The sequence below is a fragment of the Podarcis pityusensis genome, assembly GCF_964106645.2.
Source record: "Podarcis pityusensis genome assembly, chromosome: 3".
NCBI lineage: Eukaryota > Metazoa > Chordata > Lepidosauria > Squamata > Lacertidae > Podarcis > Podarcis pityusensis.
The window spans coordinates 63408392-63419531 of record NC_138026.1 but is presented as its reverse complement, the minus strand read 5'-3'; the positions used below and the strand labels follow the sequence as shown (position 1 = coordinate 63419531).

Here is an 11140-nt window from a genome sequence, read left to right as displayed (position 1 = left end):
ACAGATTTTTTTTTAAAAGTATGTTCATTAACTGTGTAAATGGGTAAATCTGCACTAAAAGAAGAAAAATGAAGATAGCGGTGCTGCTGCCATGTGGATGATGCAAAAAGCTTCCATGTGCATAAGCAGCACCATTTCCATAGCAAACTCTGTTTTCTCAGGCCATGTCCACACCATACAATTAAAGCACCATTATAGCACGTCATGGAGAATCCTAGGGACTGTTGCTCTCTGAGATCAGCACCCTGAACAAACTACACTTGTCGTCCTTTTAATGTATGGTGAGGAGGTGACCTCAGACTGTGTCCTGGTCTTTCTTGTAGCCTCTGGCAAATGTAACTACTATCACTCTGCCTTAGGCAGCTGATTCTGGGTATCATAAAAGGGCAGCTAATTTTGTATAATTTAATTTATTACTGTATTCTTGTATTTTCACTGCAAGGGAGGGAACAGACATTGTAGGATTTTCTGTGTCAGGTGTCAAGTAACAAGCAGCTTTGGTTGCTCTGCACCTGGACCTGGGGGGTGGATACACCATTTGCTGCTCCACCTGAGGTAGGAAAATGCCTTCACCTGGTTCTGGCTGCTTCCATGTTTCCCTGCTCCTACAAATGCCATCATGATGAATAAAAACACTGGACAGAAAGCAATTCAAGATCTTTCTTTATACACTAACAAAAAGATAGTTAAGGCTTCCACATTTATTTTAATATACAGAAATATCAGAACATATATAAAAAAATAAGTATATGCTGTGTACAATTACAACAAATCTTGTATCAAAATTCTCAGATCATGTGCACATGCTAGTTTTCTAAACAACATTACTGAGAATCACACCTGTAATTTTGTCCTTTTTTCTTTCATCCAGGAAAAAACAACTGGCCACAACACTGCTTACTTTAAAGTCTATGCAGGTTGTTGTTTAAATTTCACGGAAAGCATTAATTTAGGAGAAATTCATTATACACCTGGTCAACATTTCCTTTGCTTTGTATATGTTCTGGTGTATGTGTAATTTTGCAGTAATGTTGCAGACCAGGTTAATTTTACCTTCCATTATACTGGAATACATGACAACTCGCCAATATCCTTTAGCTTTTGGTACAAGCTGCGATACGTGCACCAGAGTCATTAAGGAACATAAGAAAACAAAAGGACACTGCTTTAGAGCAATTTCTCTCAAACTGAGCACAAACTTTAAGTGTCTTCGAATCTGAGAGTGTCCCCAAAACACTTATCTAGTAATTTCATGAGGACAATCAAATTTTGCAGCATCGCAAGCAGCAGCAGAGGATTGTTCGGCAAGGATGTTTCCTTCGGTATTCGAGAGCTCTCCTCACTTCACCTTTAGCTTCTCCAACATATTCTTCAACATTATGCACGTTGAGCTCAATAATATCAAAGGTATCTGCCTGTTCTTCTACCAGCAGGGCTACCTGCAAGAAGAGTTCATGAACTTCCTTGATTCGGGACTCCAGCTTCATCAGCTCTTTGTGCCGGGTTTCTATCTCGTTCAAGGCCGAACGAGCTCCCTTTGCGTCAGACAGAAGGTTCTCAGAGAAAACGTCCCACCTGCCTTGTTCAATGATGTCCTCTATCTGGTTCCCAGACACTTCCTTTCCCATGATCTCTAGCTGCCGTTGGATCCTAATCTTGCAGTTCTCCCGCTGGTTCATCTCTGTCTCATTGTATTTAAACATGGCCTCCTGAAAAGAATGCATGAGATCAACATAGTGGTCCTTGGCCACACGGGCTATGATTGTGTTTGAGCCATATTTTGTTTCTGCATCTTCACTGAAGTCTCTCAAAACCTGAAGCTTCCTGTGGATTTCTTCTCCACGAGCCTTGATGTCTTTCGCAATCGTGTTTGTGTCACGTTTTATGCTACTGAAGCGGCGCATAGAGGTGAGGAAGCGAGTGTTTTGTTTGCCCAGGCGTCTAATGTCCTCTTTCAGGTGGAGATTGCTCGTTCGGATTGCCTGGATATCTTTGAAGAGACTTGCCAAGGCATAATCTGTTTCAAACAGCAGAGTGTTGTGAGGTAAGAGCGGTTGATTTTCTTCATCATGAGTATGTTGGCTGTAAAGCCTCGATAACTCAAAAAATTCAAAGAGTCGATCTCTCATTTTGGCCTCTAGGGACAGAAATAGGAAAATAAAAATTAGTAGAAATAGCAAGCTTCTCTTAATGATCTAAATAGCTTTGCACACAAGACAGTGTGTTTGATGTTCCAAATATATTTACCGGAGCATCATGAACTTTACAAAATATTCTACCTTTCTGACACATTACTGAGTGTTGTAAACTCCATGCCCTTTATATAATTCAGTATACTTGTCTATATTCCATGGCAAGATCAGGAATGACATTTTGCCATGACGATTCCATTACCATTACTATTCAAACAGAAGCACAAACTAAAGTCTTGATTAGTGACTAGACTTTGATTCCATTCCATCCATTGATTTAAATGAGACATTTAGTTTGCAGATCCAAAAGTGGCCTTTACAGTTCAATGGGATATTTTGGGGAGGGGGAATCTGTATGGTATCACAATTGCTTTAAAAGGATTCTACAGGAGACAGCTTATGCTGTTTTTAGATAAAGAAATTTAGCCTTTAACAGCTCCTCTTCTTTCTCCTATCCAAAAGTAAATGACATCGTCATAAACTTTTTTCAAGGCCAGTGTTTAAAGGTGCATACTGCAGATAAGAATAATTAATCCATTTATTTATTTATCTATCTATCACATTTATTAGTCTATTCTAATACAATTATGCTCTAGGTTAATACCTTTTGGCTGCCCTCCAAGGCCTGATGAATTAATGAATGAATAAATAAGGTACATTTTATCCTTCCAAATATATCAAGGTGGCACCCACGCAACCAATGTTCTCATCAAAACAACCTTGTAAAGTAGCTTGCCCTGGATCACCAGTGAGCTTAATGCCTGGGCAGAGATTGGAAGACAGATTCTCATTATCTAAGTCCGGCACTCTGCCTTGTGCGGCACACTGGCTCTCATGGCAACCAAGCGACAGACATAAGTAAAATGCTTCCATGTGGCCAGGGTGTGATATCACAGTGGTGATAGTTACAAGCAGCAATATCCATGGGTTGGATCTGGAGTAAGTCATGACAAGAATAGACTCACCAAACCAGGGGCAGACTTTGGTAATAGGGCATCCTGAGCAAGAACAAAAGTTGCCTCCCCATCACCCCCCCCCCCATCACAACTCTATTGCCCTTCTGACTGGGACCTAACTTTACGTAGCTACTCATATAAATATAGGATGTTGTTGTTGTTGTTTGTGCTCCCATGGCTCGGCATCCTGTGGAGGGGAACCATGCACACTGCCCTAAATCTGGCACTGCACTGAACCAGCAACCTTCATGTCTCTATCATTGTAACATCAGGCCATGACATGGAAGTGGTTTATTCAGAGTCTGCTTTAGCAAGATAATTTAATCAGGGTTAACATGTTGGCAAAATGTTCAGTCTTGTCAATCAACCACCTATTTAACCACAGTCAAATATTCCATGAAGCCATGATGCTGATTAAATTACAAGAAGTGGTCCGCTGCATACTGCCTTAAACAGCTGTTGTTTAATATTTACTGTTACTTTGCTTTCTATATGTTAGAAAGTTAATTTTTGATACAACCTTTCATAATTAGAGATGGACTCTGGTGTTCCAGCATAAAAGACTGAGTTGAACTGTTCAGTGATTTTTTTTTTAAAAAAAGTGGATATATTCCAAATTACTTGACCAATATTTGACATGTCAGCTGACCAGAGATCATCCCCCCCCCACGCAAATTCACAGTTCTAGAACCTTAAACTCAGAGCAGTTAAGGTGTGGTAAAATGATCTCTATCTCCCAGTAAATTAACCAAGAGGAGCATTCCATATTGGTTAACATGGGATACAGAAAAGCTATTGTACCATAAAATTAATTTTGTTCAGGAATGAAATACTGTTAATTGTCTTAACTTTTAAGCAAACCAAATTACAGCATTAGTGTGTGAAACTGAAAGTGTATTTCATTGTATGCATAGTTTGAAGACATATCTGATTTAACTAGCAACAAATATGCACCTTACAGCAGACCTAGGACTGAGCAGTTGAAGTATCAACAGTATTTGGGAGCTATCCATAAGTCTGTTAGCTGGCAGGTGGGCGATAGCAATGTTGTTATAATTTGAGGCAAAACAAAGAAAGAGAAGAGATTGGCTGAAATGCAAAATCATACCATGTACTTTGACTTCAGCATGATAATTTCACTCTACACTTCTTCTGTGCTTTCCCCATACTCCTCCATCCCTCCCTCCTGCCTTTTTCCATGTATCATGTAGATTTCTAGATACATGTTCAGACTGAACTATTTTTCTAGGCCACAGAAAGTCAAAGCCATTGCTAATTGTACAGAGATCGCCAACATGGTGCCTTTCAGATGTTTTGGATTACAACTCTCAGCATCCCTGACCATTGGCTGTGATGGGTGAGTTGTAGTCCAGAACGTCTGAAGGGCATTGTGTTGGCTATCCCTGAAGAAACAGGCATTCAGGTTACAGGGTGAACATCCAGCCTGTAACTCCTGTCCTCGGCCCCACCAGCACTTTATGCTACATCTACAGTTTCTTCTGTAGGGACACAGGTGGCGCTGTGGTCTAAACCACAGAGCCTAGGACTTGCCGATCAGAAGGTCGGTGTTTCGAATCCCCACGACGGGGTGAGCTCCCATTGCTCGGTCCCTGCTCCTGCCAACCTAGCAGTTCGAAAGCACATCAAAGTGCAAGTAGATAAATAGGTATTGCTCAGGCGGGAAGGTAAACAGTGTTTCCGTGCGCTGCTCTGGTTTGCCAGAAACATTTCCCTACAACCCAACTCAAGTCATATAAATCCTTTATACTGTAGTTCTCTTCCGTATCCTCCATGCCTTCAATGTAAAGATATTCAAGTGCAGCATGAGAAGCGCCAGAATGTCTCAGGCCTGCCTTGGCTTTGTTTTTATTGATGTTTGAATATTTAGGATGCCTTACACTGATGACAACAGAACTAGTCAGACAGGACTCACAAGCAATTAACAGCTGCTGCCTTAAGACTCGGGGGACTAACTGTTCAAATGATGAGAGTCCTGTTTGACTTGTTGTTTAAGTGCCCCTTCAGGGACAACTCAGAATGCATATCAGCCAGCACTTTTCTAGGTTTCTGTGTGCTGTATAGAAAATCACTCTGGGTCCGGGGAACTACAGAACTTTGCTGTACTGGGAAAGCAAGGTTTAGCTTTCTCTGCCCTGCTCCATTTCCCCCATCCCTAACTTTTATTTGGTAAAGGAAATAAAATGAGGAAATGATGCAGAGGAAAGAGTTTTACTCCCTCCTCCTCCAGCACCAGGGTCCCAGTCTGAATCTCTTCTTGCTAAGAACATTTGTTTTAAAAGTGTAGGAGATCCTTTTCCTTAGATCTCTCAAGTCACCTCTAGTTTGGCCCCAACTTAGTGTGTTTGGCCCCAACTTAGGAGGCAGAGTAAAATTAGGCCCATGCTTCAAAGAATATTAAATAATAATAATAATAATAATAATAATAATAATAATTTTATTATTTATACCCCACCCATCTGGCTGGGTTTCCCCAGCCACTCTGGGCGGCTCCCAACAGATTAAAGTAATCAAAGACTGAAGAGAAGATAGGTTAGGTTATTCTCATGATAGCAGAAAACAAAACACAGGTGTTACGCCTAATGAACAACTGAAAATAAAGGTGTCCTACTTCACAATTTTTCGGAAGCTAGAATCAAAGTAGCTCCCAGTAACCCTTAAACATGCACACATTACAATACTGGTGTAATGCAAGTCATAAGACACATCTTATATATTTCCTTGTTAATGACTACTTGACTCATAACAGCTAAGAAGCCAAGTATGCAAGTAAGATTACTAAGCACCAACACTGTATCATACATTCAAAGAGCTCTAATTCTATTATCTAACTTCTCACCACATTATCCCTACAAGTCACATGCTATCAAGTGACTGTAACCTCATGATTACAACAATCGCATGTACACATAGCATTATGAAATAAAAGCTGTTACCAATCAAAAATTCCCAGAGCGCCTCAGATTCTTGTTGCCTTGTTTATACTGCACATTTTCCATGATGTATATTTGTACGTATTCATGCAACCACCTACAAGACTCTCAAATGCAGATGTCACAAGCAAGGAAAACATGCAGGATTTCAGATGCCATTCCAGTTGATCAAAGGAAGAGAAGTCAAAGGGGTAATTCCAACCTAATGTTTTCATCCAAATAGAATACACTCAAAGACTTTTCCTATGAATGTTGAATCCATGTGGAATTTGGTGACAAATAATGTGTCACAAATTCATTGAACACCGAGGAAGACCCTTTGTGGGGTCAAAAAGTGTTGGGTTGGGATATTTTTTGTTTGTTTGTCAGATCAGATTTTCTGAATATATTATTGTACTGTAGTAATTTTATCCATATCTTTATTGTATGTTAAAACCTTTTGTGGGTTTAAAGTTGCATTTTATTCTTCAGTACATTTTAGTAGCACATATATATATATATATATATATATATATATATATATATTTGATCACACCCAATTCTGGGTCTAAGTATTTCAAACTATAACCAGCCCAGTCCTCTCCAGGTCTGCCTAGAGGTAAACCCAACTGAGGCTTACTCCCCATCAGACTTATTCCCAGGAAACTGGAATAGCATTGAAGAAGCCTAAGAGATGCTTTCATATAAAATGAATAACACTGCAGCTTCCATTTACAAGAGGTTCAAGCACATTAGATTAATTGGTAAGTGTCCCAGTTCATACATGGCTCCTAAAAAACCCCTTAAAGGGTACACAAGTGTCTACATAAATATCTATAATTACTATAAAACAGAGCTATGCCATGGGTCTATGGAAGACTGTATAGAAAGGGAGCTAACATCCTGCCATCTGAAATATTGTACCATAAAAACACAGTCTTGGTTCATGGTAAGCTCACCTATAGTTTACTAGGACCTCATGAATGTACTGTCTCCAGAAAGGAGCTCACTGCTGCTTTGCTCCTCCCTGATATTTTTTACTCTCGCACATGCTCAGCTAAGCCAAGGTTTGTCTTAGCATGTTGTCTGAACCCAGGTTCATTGTTAAGCTCTCTCCTCACTAAGCTGTACCCAAGAACAACCATTTGCCTTATGATGATGTGTGAACCAGGCCAGTATATTTTTTAATTGCCTCTGCCATAATCAAAGTGTAGAGAACTTGAAAAATGCCACCCTGGAAAAAATAGGGGTCCTTTTCAGTATTGGCTGGTGTAGTGAGGTAGAGCTACTTTCATGGACACAGAAAGTGGTGCAGCTTAGCTGGATGACACCAGGGTGGGGCAGGATGGCAGCAACGTTGGGCACACTGGTGGCAGCTGTGGGGCATCCTACCCCAGTGCCATCCAGGGAAGCTGCAGTGACGCCAGACGTAGGGGGAGTCAACATGGTTTGCCCCACTGCACTGTGTGTGCAAAGTACAGGGGCATCCTCTGAAACACCAGTAAGGTGGGATAGAGAAGAGATTGTGAGGAGACACGAAGGAAGTAATGCTTTGTTTCCAAATTCAAGTTTTTGTTTCATTTTTAGAATCAGAGCCGTTAACTGTAAATGCAGTAGCAATGGAAACAACAGGTTTGCACAACTGCCTTCACACTCCTTACTCTTCCAAAGCACACAGGAAATTAGTTACCGGTACTTAGAAATTTACAGGAACAGCTTACTCAAACTTAGTTCTTCTTTAACACTGAGCTGGATACAGTCCATGTTAGTTGAAATGAATGTGACTTAAATCAGCCCTTGCTAACTTTTCATATTGATTTCAATGGAAACCAAGTTTAAGTATTTTAATCTGGATCAGACCTATTATTTCCCTTCCACAACAAACTGTTTTCTGGATGACCAAAATTGGTTATATCATCCGTATTTGAAGTTCTGACTTGTTAATACATATTGGTGTAAATTTTCTGTCACGTTCATTCAACATATACACTAAAACAATAAAATTTAAGTTTAAAAGAAATTCTCCCAACCCAAACTTATTTGATTTTGCTTCCCAATTCCTGGATTGAGGAATCATGTTCCTTCAAAAATCAAACACACCCTAAAAATATAGAGAAGTCTAAGGTAATAGATCAATTATGATTTTAAAATTAAAATGGAGCTATCTTAAATCTGCAATTTAAGTACTCATCACCTATTTGAGATTGATCTTAATTAATTGATAAGCATTCTATTTAGCCATTTAGGCCCTAGGAGAATAAAGTGAAAGGGAAAAGTAAGGAAGAGAATCCAGTTTTTTTTAAAATGGGGAAGAAATGAAAATTTCCTCAAATAGCTTTTCATATCTGAATTATATTGATTCTCCCTATATAAAAGGTTCGGGTAAAGTACTATCATCATGCTACAATACATACTTCTAATTACTGGATTCTAACTAGATCCAATTCAGTGTAATTAGAACCCAGTATTAAAATAGATTATAAAATAGATTATTTGCTTCTTTTTGGATTTCCCTGATGTTATAAAGAAATGATGAACAAGTGTTTTCTAATCACTAATACCAGCAGTTGTCAACATTGATGAGCCCATGCTTTTCTCACCCCTCCCCTGTGACACTTCCTTTTGACAGACAGAAAGTGAGGCAGTACACACACACACACACACACTTTGCTTTTTCATGGGCTCTGCCCCAAAGTTTGATTCAGAAAGCAGAAGTGAAACAGATCCTCTGGAATGCGAATCATTTTACATGGTTTTTTCAAAGTCACAGGTCCAGAAACATTGGCCCACAGCACAGATCCTCATGTATGTTTGTGATTTTTACATAGAATAATAGTAAAACCACAAAGCACAGAACACATTTGTGAACACAGAGGTGACCTATAATTTGATGTCAATTCTGAAGGGATCCCTTGTAAAAATTATAAGGATCTGTGCCTCAGATCAGGTCCATGATTGTTAAAGTCAATGAAAACAGATATATGATCTTTGAGTTGATGGTTTTGTTTGTGTGTGTGTGTGTGTGCACGCGCGCGCAGGGGGGTGATGTGTGAAGAAATACAACATTTCAAGAGAATCCATTTTACTGCTTCCAGCCTTCTCTCTCTCCTCAAACCCCATCATTATCTCTCTCCACAGCACTTCAAGGGCTCTCTCTCTCTCTCTTGACTCCTATGGCACCCCGTTTTCTCACCCCCTTCCCTCTATTCCCCACCTTTCCCTGATCACTTCCCTCTCCCTCCTTTCCTCTTGGTTGCTTTGCTTTCTGTTCAGCCGAGCCCTGAAAGGTACATACTGTAGAACTTAAAGAAGTGGGAAAGAGTGTCGCTGTTCTAACTTCCTCCTTTTTAATAAGGGGGTTTGGTAAGCATCCTGGCTTGACAGTGGACATGTGATGAAGCATCCTGGCAATCTCATGGTGAATAGTGAGGGGGGAGCTCAGAAGCTTTGCAGGCACCGTGGGCACCATGTTGACTACCCCAGCTTCACACATGTATAGATAGCCAGCTCTTCCTTGACAGCCAGTTTAAGACGATGTAATTTAAGATGCCCTCAAATAACTATGTTATGAAGCATGCAGATGTCATTAATAACAAGAAGAGGAGGATGAGGATTGTAATAATAAACTAAAAAGCTAACACAGATTTTTTCCAACCAAATGCTACTCGGGTTCACATCCACTTAAACAATCAGACCATTAGTTCGATACGAGGTGAACAAAACGTTATGGAAGTCTGGCAGAACATTTCCCTCGGCGCCCCTTAACTGACAACTCCTAAGTAAGTGTGGATAATATTGCTGCCTTCATTTCATGATCACCACAAACCGTCCACATTTAACTCAGGGAAGGAAGTCTGGCAAAGCCGAAGCCTCAGAAAGTTTCCTCAGCAATAAGCCCACTTTGTGTTCAGTGTGTGAGCAGGTTGGAGGGGGGCTGTAATCTTGCGCACCCTTACTATGCGCATGGTGCAAGGCTTGACAGTCAAGGCAATGGGCACAAACCACTTCCAGCCGAAGTCACTGGTAACTCACACCAAGTACAGGGGGTCAGGACTGCAACCCAGGACCGCCTGGGTACCCTATATAAGCCACCTTGAAGCAACAGTGGAGAAAAGAAGGCCAAGTTCCCCTAAATCAGACAAATTCTTCTTACAGCTCATCACTAGTTGCCTGATCGCCAAAAAGCGCTTCAGCATCGACGGCAAAAGTTTGTTCCTCCAAGACACCAAAACTTCCCCTCCAGCCCAAGAAACAGAAGGCTTCTCCCGGAGCCGGCCACACCCCCGTGATCGTCCACACAACTCCTTGAAGAAGTTCAGGCTGGACGTAAAAAAGAAAGAGCGAGTCCCACTGACCTAAGACAAGAGGAGGCACAACTTCTTTTCCTATTTAGGTAGATAGATTTGCTGCCTAGCCCCATCACCAGTTCCCCCCAAGGATATTTCCATGCCGTCCTCCAGGGCTATAAGGACCCGAGCACTTACCAGCATGCACTGGGGAAGAGACGAGAGCCTCGCGTCGCGCTGCTGCCCCAAAGACGCCCCAGCCAAAAACACGCCGCCTGGCTCAAGAGCTTGTCAACTTGGCCAGGGTGGGAGTTTCCCCCGCCGCTTGACTCGCCCCGCCCCCGGCTCCTCCCGCGCACCGCCCATTGGTTCCCTTTCCCTCCTCCGCAAGTGATGGGCGACGCGGTGGCGGCGAGTGGATGCCGCGGGTGAGCGATTGGCTGCCGCCTTGTGAAAAGGCACAACTCGAGGCTGCCTGAGAAAGTCGGAAACAATGCTGGGATCGCCGCGGGGTGTCCGGAAGCGGATTCTCCGGGCGTGTTTCCTCGACGAGGGATGAATCCCTAGTCATTTTCGCCCCAGGCCTCGTGAATCACCGCGGGTAAAAGCGGGGTGCTCTTAAACCTCTCTGTGTCAGTCAGCATCTGCCACGAGATGCCCATCAGACTGCCGCTTAGGGCGATTTTGAAAAGAATAGTGATTTAAGTGGCATTAAAGGGTGAAAACACACGCACAACTCGCAAATAAGGGAAAGTGGCTCATCATAAATGCGTGGA

The 11140-nt window shown here is 41.6% G+C and overlaps 1 protein-coding gene across 1 annotated transcript; it reads right to left on the bottom strand.

Moving 5' to 3' along the window:
- Window positions 1–650: 650 nt before the first annotated feature.
- On the bottom strand, window positions 651–10682 carry STX11 (syntaxin 11). Its single transcript, XM_080998594.1, has 2 exons — window positions 10563–10682; window positions 651–2137 (listed from the first exon to the last, which is right to left on the bottom strand). The coding sequence occupies exon 2, from the start codon at window positions 2127–2129 to the stop codon at window positions 1263–1265; it is 867 nt and encodes a 288-aa protein (XP_080854720.1). The 5' UTR covers window positions 2130–2137; window positions 10563–10682; the 3' UTR covers window positions 651–1262.
- Window positions 10683–11140: the final 458 nt, after the last annotated feature.

Coding starts and splice junctions, on each gene's coding strand:
- STX11 (XM_080998594.1), bottom strand. CDS start 2,129: ATGAGAGATCGACTCTTTGAATTTTTTGAGTTATCGAGGCTTTACAGC.